The following is a 14,523-nucleotide window of genomic DNA, read 5'->3' as shown; positions in this document are numbered from 1 at the left end:
GATTAAATTTCAAGATTTATTGTGCCAGGTGTTTCTATATAGTATTTGGACTGAGACGTGTTGAAAAAATATCATTAACTAATAAAAGTGTACTCTTTCTAATAATAGCTTAAGTTTTTAGATGAGATGGGCACACATTTCAATATGGTATCAAAGCAGACAATGGTCATGGGATTGAATCCCACCGCCTCGAATCTCACCGCCACCCAAAATTTTAAAAGAATTTCACATGGGCCTATGAAAAAGAATCAGGCTCGCACGTGAAGGGGTGTGTTGTAAATATCATTAACTAATAAATGTGTGCTCTCTCTAATAGTTTAATCTTTGAGATGGTCACACATCTAAAATGTACAGTTTACTGCATGTGTAGTTCGATGCAAAATACAAGCTCTTCGATTTACAAAGTATACTGAAGTTGAAATGAGAATAATCAGTCATTCTACGTTATTTTTTACTATGCCTTGAACCATTGCACATAAGTTTTCTGGAGACAGATAAAAATCGATATGAAATGAAATAACCTGACCAGGAACCCATACACATGACATTTAAAATTTGAAATGAAAGTAATTGCAACTACTTTATGGTTTCCACATATTTAAGCATTAATTTAAATAAGATGAATGAATCTATATCCTAAACTCGTTATTGATGACTTACAAGTTACAATAAACTACTCCTTTTGTCCTAATTTAAGCGCTAAGAGATAAAGGGAGTTCTTTGAATCTCAAGTATAATGTCCACACTAACATGAGTTGAAACAAAAAAATTGCTTCTACTGTGTCAAAGCATCGGCCTAATTTTTTTTGTTTTCTCATGACTTAATAACATTTTAACAGTGAAAATTATTGAGAATTTGTCAGGGCATTTGTTCGAAAATACTAAAAATAAAGTTTGCAAATAAAAAAAGGGTTGACTTCACAAAATTCCATTTGTTCAAACCATTTTTGTGGAAGAGTTGACCTTTTTTCGTAAAATAAATTTAGCTCAAACAAATGCTTTAACTGAGTCACTCAACATAAACCATGCAGATTCCAAAGAATTAAAATCAGATTTAGATGGATGATCTGAGGCTTACCTAGATTGTTTTCTTCAGTTGTGGGTATTTACATAAACAACAAGAAAATACTAATTGGAGATTCACGTGCAATAATTTGCATTAGGCTCTTCAAAATGTTTGCATGACGATTATTTAAACTAGGTTAGTAAATAGGGTAAGCTAAGGAAAACAATGGATTGTCTAAAGAAAACACACTATAATGTGTATCAAGGGTACCAAAACAGAAAACATCCTCAGTGTTCCTGGTTTTCTTCATACATTGTCCAGGATGAATCAAGGTGTCATCTTTGAACCAGAAAAACAGACTGGTAAGAAGAGGCCACCAAAGCTACCAAGAATAGCAGTAAAATACACCACCATTAAAGAAACCACCTGGAAAGGAACAAAAGAGCCACAATGAACATTGAACAAAGAAACAATAAGCAAAAGCTAAGAATTTTTTTGGACCAGACAAAGGACACAATTTCCAGAGGATCTGGTAGATAGAAATAAAACAGTGCTCACTTGAGGAAGCCAAAAGAGCATCAGCCTTAAACCCCGCGATACTACACGACCATATAATACATGTTTTACAAAAGCTTCAGACTGTTAACATAGTTCAAACAAACAAATAATACCTCAATTCAGTAATTAAAAAAATCACTGAGTAAGTAGATAAATCTTGATCATCACCAGAAGCAAGACAAATTCACCCCCCACCCACCCACCAACCACCACCACACAAACTAGGGAAATTTCAATATTGCACAGAAACAGCACGTTGGCTGAAAATACAATAATTAGTTATAAAATTAACCTGGCACATATTGTATGCAAGTATCACCTATTTCATTGATGTATGCAAGTATCACCTATTTCATTGATGGATTCATTAGTTCAATAAAGGTTAAGGTTTTTAATACAATGGGGCTTCACAAAATGTGATAATCAGATGCAAATCTTGTTTAGTACACAAAACCAAGAAAATTCAGGAAGTAGAACCTGACTCATCAAAGAACCTAGAGAGACCGGTGCAATAGCCTTTCAACATATAATACAAGGTTGCACCATCTAATGTTTCATCATTTCAAAAACACTAAATAATAAAGGGAAAATTGTATAAAATAGCAAACTATTAATTCAAATTAAATGTTATAACCATAGTTTGATTTAATTGTAACCCGTAGCAAACAGTTGTCATTCACCTCTCTCCCAAGCAAATCTCGCTCGCCACTCTCCTGATCTCACTGGACAATCTCTCTCTCGCCTCTCTCACTTTATACAAACACAAATGTATAAATTACGTTTGTGTTTGTATAAAGCAAGAGAAAACTGTATATATACATATTTTCGTCTTATACACTTATAATTATACAAATACAGATCTTCCCCTATCCAATTTTCTTTTGCCTTTCTCTCTTTTTCGCTTTATACAAACACAGATTATACAATTGATTCTTTAGTATATGTATACCGAAATATACATATTAATAGTCATAGCAAACATGAAGTTTGTTATGGAGCGCAATTATACAAACTATAGGTATAGCATACAAATATGATTTTTATGTTTGCTAAACCTAAAATTTACTCAATAATAAATCATCTAAGACCTTTTTCCAACTCTCCTTTATGGAATAAATCATAGTGTAAGGGGCACGATCAACAATGACCACCTAACTTTCACAATAATCACCACATGCTAAACATGGCACATTCACAACAATCCTCACTGAACACTCCCCATCCCTTCATTAATTTCCCCTTTTTTAGCCCTTATCTGCCAAAAATAGACATCTTGAACCTGATCCCGTATGGTGTTTAAATGCTGGAAAACTAATTCTGGTATTGCAGGATAGCAAAGAGAAGGCCAGTAGATAAGCATGTCTGCACCAGAAACCTTATTGTCCTCAATTCAGGCAGTACTACAACTGCTATGGATTAGCCATTAACCTGACTGTTACTTTTCCACAAGCTATCGTTCTTTACGAATCTCCATAATACACCAAAAGTTAGCGAAAAGGTCTATTTACCTACTCAGTATGCTCACAGACACCTGTACTGGTTACTTATCCATACCCACAGTCCATGTAACATATTGGAATGTGAGAGGATCCTACACAACGTCAAACTATTATGCCAACCCAGCCCCGAGACTCAAAGATTGGAAAAGGGGACAACCTGCAATGCTGCCTCAGTATGGTAAAATCATGAACTATCCATCTAGATATATAGTCTTATAAAATGAGTCTTTGAAACATGATCAGTCTCTTTTTATACTCTCCATGCCTCTCTGCCCCACAAGGTAGGGGGTAAGGTCTGCGTACACACTACCATCCCTAGACCCCACTTGTGGGATTATACAGGGTATGTTGTTGTTGCCTATCTTTGTGATCCACTACTTTTAACTAAAGTGTACTGACTTTCCAATTCATTAGTCCTTCTATCCCATGATATCTGATTATCTCTGCTTCAGACAAACTAATTTGACAAAGTATGTGTGTATTACCCTATGCACTACTTTAAATTTTATGTATTACTTATTTATATGGCAAAATTTGAAACCAACCATTTTTTCCTATCTTTCAAATATCAACATTTATTTTCCCTTTTTTACACGTGCAGATTAAATATAAAAGAGGGTAAACTAATCCTTGAAAATTACAAACTTCACAAAATTGTTGATTCAAGTGGATTACATTTTAGTCCGAAGTGATTAAAATTAATTCTTCTTCTAGCAGTCTGTTCTTTTAGAGTCTGTTTGTAAATATTTTAGATAAGTTAACAATGAACATAAGATTTTCTGGAAAGATAAATACATAAATAAACTAGCATTTTGCTCAATTGATTACCTACTCAACGGTTGAGTCCAAGAAGCATATTCCCTTGCTTTGGCAAGTAAGCAACATTAGGAGTCTTAGCCAAAGTCCCAGCAACTTCTCTAGAAGCTTCAATCCTCCTCAACTCAATCAAACCCATTCCAGCAGCCGCAGTAGCATCTGAAATCAGCTTGGCAGATTCGCTCTCTCCTTCAGCCCGAATAATCGCAGCCCTCCTCTCTTGCTCAGCTTTCATCACCACAAATTTCGATCTCTCAGCCTCCTGCTGAGCTACCTGTTTCTGCTCCACAGCTTTCGAAAACTCAGCTCCATAAGATAAGTGTGTGATGGCCACATCATCAAGCACAATATTGAAATCCTTGGCACGTTTAATCAAAGTCTCCCGTACAAGTGCAGAGACCTGTGGACGATCCGTAAGGAGCTGATCAGCGTTAAATTGAGCCACAACAGCTTTGAGCACCTCATTACCAATAGAAGGAAGGACTTTTTCGTCATATTCAGTACCTAGGTTTTTGAAAATATAGGGAAGGCGTGATATTTCTGGTCTAGAAAGAATACGTAGCGTGAGATTAACCATTTGTAGATCCTTTGTACCGGAGACTGAGGAGAAAACGTGAGGCCTGGTACGGATATCGAAGATGAAGGGCTTCTGAAGCCATGGGATCAAAAAATGAGTGCCTTCACCAACGGTTTTTTCAAGGACACCACTGAAACGGTCGAAGAGAACGGCGCGTTGACCGCCGTCGACGGTGTAAAGGGAGGAATTGACAAGTGCGCCGCCGAGGCCGAGAGTGAAAGCGGCACGGGCTATGTTGGTGAGGAAGGAAACAGCAGCTTGGCTACCCATTGTTGTGAATGTAGAAACAGAGAGACTGAGATTTTAGATTAGGGCTTAAGAGAAAAGAATGGAGGGTTTTAGAGCAGAGAGTTTGGATTGCTGTGCAAGTTTAACATTTGGAATAAAGTTTTTTTTTTTTTTTTCTATTTACAAAATTAGATTAATATTTACTATCACATGTAGCACTATTTTAGTACCATATATCAAAATATAAAAGGGAAAAATTAAGTGGTTAAGTAAACTTATACTCCCTCCGTCCCTATTTACTTGTCCATATTTCCTCTTTTAGATGTCCCTATTTACTTGTCCATTTTGACAAATCAAGAAAGGACAAAAAAAAATTTCCTATTATACCCTCATTTAAACTTCTTGAAAATTTAAATTTCCCTCAACATTGATTAGTTATCTTGAATAAATTTATTTTGGAATCATAATTAATAAGGGCAAAATTGTAACTTCACTATGCTAATAATTGTTGCCTTAATATGTGTGTCATTTCTAAAGTGGACAACTAAATAGGGACGGAGGGAGTACTATTGAGTTAGTCATCATAGCTATAGGTTTTTCATAATTATCACTCGCGATTAGCATTAACCATTAATTACGTGGGCTGACTTCAATTTGTATAATTAATCACGTTTGTATCATTTGTATAATTCTTCATTTGATTTGTATTTTGTATACGATGGTTTGTATTTGTTTATGACGATGATTTCCTTTGGTTTTTCAGTTTTATCACCATATACATTCAATCTTTTTTTTGTATAACTTTTTAAAGTTTGTATAAACGTGTAGTTTTCAGATTTTGTATAATATAATTTATATAATGTAATTTGTATAATATATTGTAAAATTGTTTAAAGTTCATATGTTTATGTTTGTATCAATTCATTTTTTCGAGTTTTGTCATATTTGTATAGTTACAGACTTTGTATTACTCAATTATACAAACGTACGCAAATTATACAAACGAGATGCGAATTATACAAATTGTTGTCATCTCGCTCGCCTCTCTCCTCCCTCTCCCAATCTCGCTCGCCGGATATACAAATACATATGTATACCAATTACTATATATAATTATTTTGACAGATATGCATATATAATCCACCTCTCTCTCACTCTCTGCCCTCTCTCGCTCGCCTCTCTCCTCTCTCTCCCAATCTCGCTCGCCACTCTCCTCCCTATAACATGTAGCTACGACTCGTAATTAGCAAACTATAGTTATGGAGCATAATTAAGCTATTTTCGAGTGGTTATATGCGAAAGTTCCCTCATATAAGATAGCACTAGTTTTCAATCAAAATGTAAAAAAAAAACCGGCTTGAATTTTGCTCATAATTTTATGTATATGATTATATAAATTTTATAGGAAGTTAAGGTTTTTTTATTAAACTAAGTCATTATTTAAATCAANTGGTTTGTATTTGTATATGACGATGATTTCCTTTGGTTTTTCAGTTTTATCACCATATACATTCAATCTTTTTTTTTATAACTTTTTAAAGTTTATATAAACGTGTAGTTTTCAAATTTTGTATAATTAATTTATATAATGTAATTTGTATAATATATTGTAAAACTGTTTAAAGTTCATATGTTTATGTTTGTATCAATTCATTATTTCGAGTTTGTCATATTTGTATAATTACAGACTTTGTATTACTCAATTATACAAATGTACGCAAAATCTCGCTCGCCTCTCTCCTCCCTCTCCCAATCTTGCTCGCCGGATATACAAATACATATGTATACCAATTACTATATACAATTATTTTGACAGATATACATATATAATTCACCTCTCTCTCACTCTCTGCCCTCTCTCGCTCGCCTCTCTCCTCTCTCTCCCAATCTCGCTCGCCACTCTCCTCCCTATAACATGTAGCTACGACTCGTAATTAGCAAACTATAGTTATGGAGCATAATTAAGCTATTTTCGAGTGGTTATATGCGAAAGTTCCCTCATATAAGATAGCACTAGTTTTCAATCAAAATGTAAAAAAAAAACCGGCTTGAATTTTGCTCATAATTTTATGTATATGATTATATAAATTTTATAGGAAGTTAAGGTTTTTTTATTAAACTAAGTCATTATTTAAATCAATTCATCAAAATAATACGTTTTTTAATTTTTTTACAGAACTAGTATTCCCTCCGTTTCTTTTTATACGTTATCATTACTATAAATAGTTGGTTTGTAATAATTGTCATTTCATAAAATCAATTTATAATTAATTACAATATTCTTCATAATTCTTGATAGTTAATTAGTCTTGAATATAAATATTTGACCAGCCTAGAAAAACTAATAAGTAATTAATGTTCATTGTAATTACATCATACATTGATTAATTACTCTTACCATTGCACTACTTTATAAAATCTTATTTTGAAAAAGAAATGTCAACAAACAAATTTTTAAAAAAAAGACGAAGAAAAAAAAATTTGAAAGTTGAAGCTTCAACAAATTTTATCAAGGAAGATGACACTTCAAAAGGTTTAAAGGATGTAAAAATAGAAGACTCAACCAAAATATGTGAAGGCCAATTTGAAAAAAATCAAGATCCAAATAAAGGAGTTTTGCACAGTCTCAACTTGAATATATTTTCAAATTAAGGAGAAAAAGCATACAAAGATGAAGAATTACAACAACATTTAATACTATGCTAGAAAAATTACTCCCAAATTTTTATTAAGTCTGTATCTTTTTTTTCTTGTGATAGATAAAGAAAAAGTACCTCATAAACTGAAATCTAGCATATTTATCATTTATTGAAAAGGTGACTTTAAAAAAAACATAAGAAATAAGGATAGAATTGTAAACTTACTTAGTTTCTTAACGCAAGTGAAATCTAAAAAGGTGACATATAAAGAGGAACAAAGGGAGTATAACATATTTCTCAGAAATGTTTTTAGGGCATAATTTATTTTTAAAAATTGAGTTGTGTGAAATATTGTGGTTAATGGCGTTAAGTTAAAAAAAAAGGTTACTATAAGTAACATTTTTAGTCCAATACATTGATGTGAGTTACGTTTTTTCATTTTTTTACAAAACTAGTATAAACTTATTTCTCAATAACGTTTTAGGGCATAAAATATTGTGGTTGGCGGCATTAAGTTAAGAAACGTTACTATGAGTAATATTTTTAGCTTAATATGGTACTGTGAGTAACGCTTTATAATATGTCACTCTGAGGTACGTTTTCCACCTAAAATGTTACTCACAATAACATTTCTTAAGAATCCAATCACGAGTCATCTAATCCTGCAAATTTAAAACATTACTCACTGAAACATTTTAATTACACTTAAAATGTTACTCATAGTAACGTTTCTTAAGAATCCTACCTTAAAAACACGATTGTGAGTTATGACACTCCGTTAAAGTCATATTCCTCCATTTTCCAAATTGACATGTGATTATAAAATAAATCTTGTTGTAAGAAATGTTCTGCATATTCCAACAATATTCAGCAAAGTTTATACTTGTGTGGCCCATTGTTGAAATAATATTCACAAAACTTCATCATGTATGAATTAAATAAGTCAAGTCAATATATAATATTATGTTAAGTTCTTACTATAGCTTTAAAATTATTATTTTTGATTTATTAATATTAATAAGAAAAATATCTTATTTTTATGTGTAGGATAAAAATGGCAAACTTTGAACATAATGTTATGGTTGTTTTGTATTGGGTGGCGAAATAATTACTGATATGAACAGATTCAGTTATTTTGAATGTGCTAGAACAATTATTAGCATGTCTACCTCGACTCACTATATATTAGGGGTGTACATGGTCGGGTTGGTTCAGATTTTTCAAATATCAAACCAAACCATTTGTGTCAGATTTTTAAATCTATAAACCAAACCAAACCAATAAACCTCGGGTTTTTTCGGATTTTTTTGGGTTTTTTGGGTTTTTCTGCTAAAGTATTCATACAAACATATAATTTACTTGTACTTCAAATATTTCTCCAGTCCTACCAAAATACAACTATTTAAGGTCTTTCTTAAGAATACAACACAAACAATGATATGATTAATGCACTAAAATATCCAAAAAAATTAATAATAATGAAATCGCGTAAAACAAATATTGCAAATTAACAAGTCATAATGAAAATGATCATAATTTAAAAGTACTAAATCATGCTAAAATAAGTTTAATAAATATTAGTTACATGACTAAATATTAAAGGAAATTAAAATTAGATTTTGTACTTTAATTGTCTAAACCAATGTAAAACCAAAGAACAAATATTCAATATTATTGTCATTCTTAGTGTTAAATTGATTTTTTTTTTTGCATTAGTATTAATTGATTTTGATTTAAGTTTTATTATAATTACCAACATCTATGGACTATAATCTTTATGGAACTATTCAAAATTCTAAGTTTCAAACTTGAAATAATATATTAAAAGATAAAAACTATAAAAAAGTATAAGAAATATTTTAAAATTATATCAAAGTAAATAATTTTATGTATAAAATAAAATTTTAAAATTATATATATAATGTCGGGTTGGTTTGGTCTCGGGTTGTTTTTTTTTAGTTAAAACCAAACCAACCCAAATATAGTCGGGTTTTTTTTCAATACCAAACCAAGTCAAACCAACCACTAGTCGGGTTTTTTTTTTCGGTTTAACTCGGTTTGCGATTTGATTCGATTTTCGGTTTGGTTTTGTACACCCCTACTATATATATTGAATTGGTTAGATTGTTGCATGAGAAAATGGGAATAAATAGTGAAAATATTCAAATGAATATTTCTGAAAAATATTATTGTGCAATTTAAGGTAATAATACAAAGTTCATTAAAAAAGACTTGCAAAAATACTTCTTGCAATCCAAGGGACTGGACTAAGATCCACATGAAATCTCAATCAGTATAAAATATTTTGTGTAATTTACTTTCTTCTTTTATTGTTTATTGACTTATTCAATTGTTAAACACCCGACTCATTAATTGTCTTATAAACATAGAATAAAAAAAGATTTTCAATTCACCATGTCTCCCTCCTGCACTTTCAATTTTTTAGGCGAAGGTTTAAAAATAAGATTTTGTGGTTTTCTTCTTCCTAGTTTATCTTTAATTGAGGATTTATAAATGTTTGAATCTTTAGACAACATTTCTAACATCTAGATTGAGAAAATATGTATTGTTTAATGTAAGCTATACAAACTAAAACATAATTGTGATAAGTTTGATTTCAAAGTCTGAGAATCATACTTCAACTTGCAATTATTCAGATGAGAATTTATGGTAAATAAACATTTTAAACATGTAGGTCTTTTGCTTGTAAAACAGTGTCAAGATAGGTTGAATGGATTTAAATGTGTGGATATTTTAATTCATATTTGGCTTAAGTAAAATTCAATTGGAGAATGTCATGTCACCCCAATGCTTGATGTCACTAGATTTGTTTGTTTTAGGGTAAATATGAGCCAAAAAATAAGGATAGGGGCATCCATAGACCAATAGGTTAATTGAGGATAATGATAATTCAAATTAAATAAATTTGGTATTTTTAGCCTATTTTCATAATAAGAATACCTATTTTATTTGCATAAGTGGAGAAATAACCAAAAAAAAAAAAGAGAGCATAATTACATAAATATGACTCTTAACTTGGGCTCAGCTGATAACTATAACTTTTAACTTTGGGTGTACACAAGTAGACACTTAAACTTGTATAAAATTGAACAAATGGACACATTCGTCCTACATTGCACCATACATGGCAATTTGTGTCCTACATGGCATCCTACGTGTATTATGCCATGTAGGACATGTGTGTCTACTTGTTCAATTTCATACATATTTAAGTGCCTACTTGTGCACAGTCAAATTAAGTTGAAAGGCATAGTTATCCGTTGAAGCCAAACTAAATGTCATGTTTATATATTATGCCACAAAAAAAGAAAAAGAAAAATTTACACTGACTTGATCAAAATAAGACAACTCAAAGTCTGACTAACTAACTGGATAGCAACTTCTTCAATTTCTATTGAAAAGTATCACAATAAATTGTATGATCTGGATACTCACCAAAAAAAAAGTACACATTAATGTCCAAGATTCTTAAGTATGTACCAAATACACCTAACAAAGCAAAGTCTACATCCTTCTACCATCCACAATAAATATATATAAGTCTAGCTAATTTGTTTCACCCCTTTCTAATGTATAGTCAAACAAAATCATACAAGCCTTTAATTCATTAAATTGATCGATCAGCGCAGGACTTAATTAAATTCATACCGTATATGTCTAATTTGTATTCCCCACAAATTGATCCATGGACTCTAAGTCACCATTGGTCATTGAATTTCCAGTTTGGTTGGACCGTTGTGCATTTTGGAACTAGCTACAATATAGTCTATTATACATACTGACTTAACTCTCTTACATCATCAACAACAGATCCATCAATACCCTCCACCCTTAACTAGAGTGTCCGAGTTTGAATCATAGAGTGAATTTTTTTTTAGGAAGGATTTGAATTAGTTGGACGATTTCAAAAAGAAAAATATATTAACTATTTGCAGACTATTAACTAGAGTTTTTGCGTTCTAACCATGGAATGTAAAAAATTTGGCATGGAAGATAATGGATCTTATACTACGCAAATTTCGATTAGTTGGATAATAAATTTCAAATATCAAATGTTTTTTTTTAAATAAAATAATTAATCTCACTTAACAATTTTAAGTGTACTGTATAGATCAAAAAGAAGGGGGACGTGTTGCCTTTCCTCCATATACAAGGCTGAGAAATCCCTTATATTATTACCGAAAATAAAATAAAATTAGCGTGTTCTATACAGCACCACACCTTCCTTATGGCAAAAAAGTTGGTCCTTTAGAAGGTAGTGAGAGGTTCACTCGAATCCCCTTAGTAAAACAATTACACAGTATATATAAGATTTTTTTGAATTTTATATACATATATAAATATAAATTTAACCTCCTTAACATAAGATTAAAGGTTGACTTGTGGTTGAGATCAGATTTCAAAATTCCCCTTGAGATTCTACGTTTAAGTCTCGTTAATACATTTTTATTTTCTGAAACTCCATCATTGGACAATCAGAAGTTCAAGTCTCAACAATACATTTTTATTTTCCGTACCCCTATCATCATTGGACATTGATCAATTCAAAACAAAAAGTATATTTTTATTTTCCAAACCCCATCATCACTTCGACATTCAATTCAAAAAGAAAAACGTACAAACTGTTTGCAGTACATAAAAGAGCAAAAAGACTAGAAAATCATCAAATTCACTCTAAATTAACACATACTCCAACCAGCAATGCTCTCAGCCAAGACTAACTTATCAATGGTAACTCTTTCACCAAACCTATACGAAAACCTCAAAACACCTTGAGATTGAGCAGAACCCTTATGTACAGGACAAGTCATGATAGCACTACCTCCACTAGCATACGAATACTCGTATAGCTCCTTCATAGACATATGAACTTCACCGATATATCGATCTCCGAGCTTCCTCTTGCAGTATAACTTAATCACTAACATGTCATTTGGATACTGAATCATCCACTCTGAGATTGTATACTTCATACTAAAGTTCCATGCTGGATTTATCTCCCCATGCTTGTCCGTTGGGGTCCGTTTATCGGTGTTCGGGTTGCTACCTATGGAAACCCTAGCATGAACTTTCATCTTGAATAGCTTACGAACATCTTCAAGATCACTTGCTGATATTAGAGTTATTTCAAATTTTCTACAATCCATTTGTATTTTTGTGTGTGTGTTTTTGAGTTAGCTAGTTGTGTGTGCATAAATTTATATTATATTTAAAATATGTGCTACTCATGAGTATTATGTGGGGTATGTGGACAGAGGAGACTTTGTTTGTTCAATATAGAAGACTTTTACTTTAGAGGAAAAAACGAAGAAATGGGGATAGTCTTCTCTATTGTTTGGACTTTTATTTTGTTTAGTACTCCCCTTTTGTCTCAATTTATGTGACACACTTCGCTTTTTGAGAGTCAAATAATTTAAGTTTGATCGAGAATTTGCTCATGGAATCTTTCAAAATGAAATTTATATATTTGTAAACTATATAAAAAGTACTATAAGTCACAATAATTGATAATTCAAAATATTTAAAAGATATATGAAAAATTTACGGTCAAAGATAGAATTATTTAAATCTTAAAATTCGAAATGTGTCACATAAATTGAGACAGAGGAAGTGTATAAGTTTATGTTATCCACCTTTGGGTTTGGAATTTGGATAATTAAATAAAACAAGAGGGGAATTAAAGAAGAGGGTAGTGAGTGAGTTGTAGACTTTGTCTTATACTTATCGTTCATTTTTATTTAATCGATTATATTAAAATAGATGTTATTATTTTATAGTACCTATTTTATTTTATTGTTAAGTAACTTTAAATGAGTGGTAATTTATAATAATTAGGAGTGATATGATAAAAAGATACTGGTAATTTTAGTTTTCATATTATTATCTCATTCTAATTTTGATCCTCGTGTTATTAGACAAAACACGTTTGACATTCAATTAAATAGAATGTATAGTTTTAATAAATTATTAACACCGTTAGCTTTTGATTTTCTTACTACAGGAAAGAAAGAAGGGCTAAATACTTAATATAATCCATACAATTGTATATATATTACGTAGTATATTGTTTTGAATAAATTTTATTCTCTTTGATGATTAGGGATAAAAAAGAGTATTAACTAGAGGCGTGTCAAAGTGAAGATGAATAAACTGTTTGGCAGATTTTGATTTTTTAAACCTTATTTAATGTAAAATGCGTTGAAGATAGTGTATTCTTATTTAAAATAAAATAAAATAATAGAGAGTAGAAAGTTGAGAACGTAATTTTTTCAGATAATACAATCCATTATCCTTGTAAGAAAGTGACGAATGATTTCAGATAATACAATTCATTATCCTTTCTTCACTTTAATAAACTTATTTACTGTATTAAAAAGATTTATCTTTTACTTGTTTAGTTAAAAATTTAGTAGACGATTTATCATTTTATACTTATGTTACCATTATTTTAAGTAGTATTCATAGCTCAACATTTAAATAACTTAATAATTAGAAATGATATAGTAAAATTCTTATTTTTATTTCTATTTTTTAAAAGGTGTGTCAAAAAAATAAAATAAAATAAAATATATATATATAGGAGGGAGGGAGGGAGTAGGAGAATTAATTTAAGATTGATAAAGAAATTAATTAATACAATAGAAAATAAGAATAGTGTAATAACTTATTAATAGTGGCCTAGCTATATAAACAAAAAAATATGCAGTTCAACCCTCTTATCAAGGATGGTGAATGATTAAAAAGAAATTCTTAAGATGGATGAATTGTCATAAGATGCAGACAACTATTAATAAAAAATGTTATCATAATAAGAAGTTGAAATGAACATTTCAAATATTAAAATACAACTATATATTTATTTTTCTCACCCGGTGTCCGGTACCCATACATTGGAGCCCGATTAAATTCGGATTCACGCCGGAAAGTCCTTGGAAGGTAAAGTACTCCCTAACAAATAGGGTTGTTCAAAATCGATAACTCGAACCGAAAAAAAAGGTTATTGGTTTAGCGATTTTGATAAGGATTTGGGTTTTTTTGTTATTGGGTTATCGGTTCTTAACGGTTTGAGGTTTTTTCTTAATGGGTTAACCGATAACCCGATAGTAAATTAAATAATTATATTTATACCATTTTGTATATAAAGTCCTTGACTTAGAGTTTGGTTTCCTACTTTTATTT

General features: G+C 31.0%; 2 protein-coding genes across 2 annotated transcripts; both read right to left on the bottom strand.

Moving 5' to 3' along the window:
• Nucleotides 1-1,058: 1,058 nt before the first annotated feature.
• On the bottom strand, nucleotides 1,059-4,826 carry LOC125844991 (prohibitin-3, mitochondrial-like). Its single transcript, XM_049524363.1, has 2 exons — nucleotides 3,892-4,826; nucleotides 1,059-1,432 (listed from the first exon to the last, which is right to left on the bottom strand). The coding sequence occupies exon 1, from the start codon at nucleotides 4,724-4,726 to the stop codon at nucleotides 3,896-3,898; it is 831 nt and encodes a 276-aa protein (XP_049380320.1). The 5' UTR covers nucleotides 4,727-4,826; the 3' UTR covers nucleotides 1,059-1,432; nucleotides 3,892-3,895.
• Nucleotides 4,827-11,983: 7,157 nt separating this feature from the next.
• On the bottom strand, nucleotides 11,984-12,496 carry LOC125844912 (protein SRC2-like). The gene has a single exon (XM_049524276.1). It carries the CDS (start codon nucleotides 12,489-12,491, stop codon nucleotides 12,024-12,026), a length of 468 nt encoding a protein of 155 aa, XP_049380233.1. The 5' UTR covers nucleotides 12,492-12,496; the 3' UTR covers nucleotides 11,984-12,023.
• Between the last annotated feature and the right edge of the window lie 2,027 nt (nucleotides 12,497-14,523).

The sequence above is a fragment of the Solanum stenotomum genome, chromosome 11 (genome assembly GCF_019186545.1).
Source record: "Solanum stenotomum isolate F172 chromosome 11, ASM1918654v1, whole genome shotgun sequence".
NCBI classification, from domain to species: Eukaryota; Viridiplantae; Streptophyta; class Magnoliopsida; order Solanales; family Solanaceae; genus Solanum; species Solanum stenotomum.
The sequence above is the reverse complement of the archived record's forward strand: the minus strand, read 5'-3'. Positions and strand labels throughout refer to the sequence as shown.

Excerpts from the sequence above, each read along its gene's own strand:
- LOC125844991 (XM_049524363.1), bottom strand. The coding sequence starts at position 4,726 with ATGGGTAGCCAAGCTGCTGTTTCCTTCCTCACCAACATAGCCCGTGCC.
- LOC125844912 (XM_049524276.1), bottom strand. The coding sequence starts at position 12,491 with ATGGATTGTAGAAAATTTGAAATAACTCTAATATCAGCAAGTGATCTT.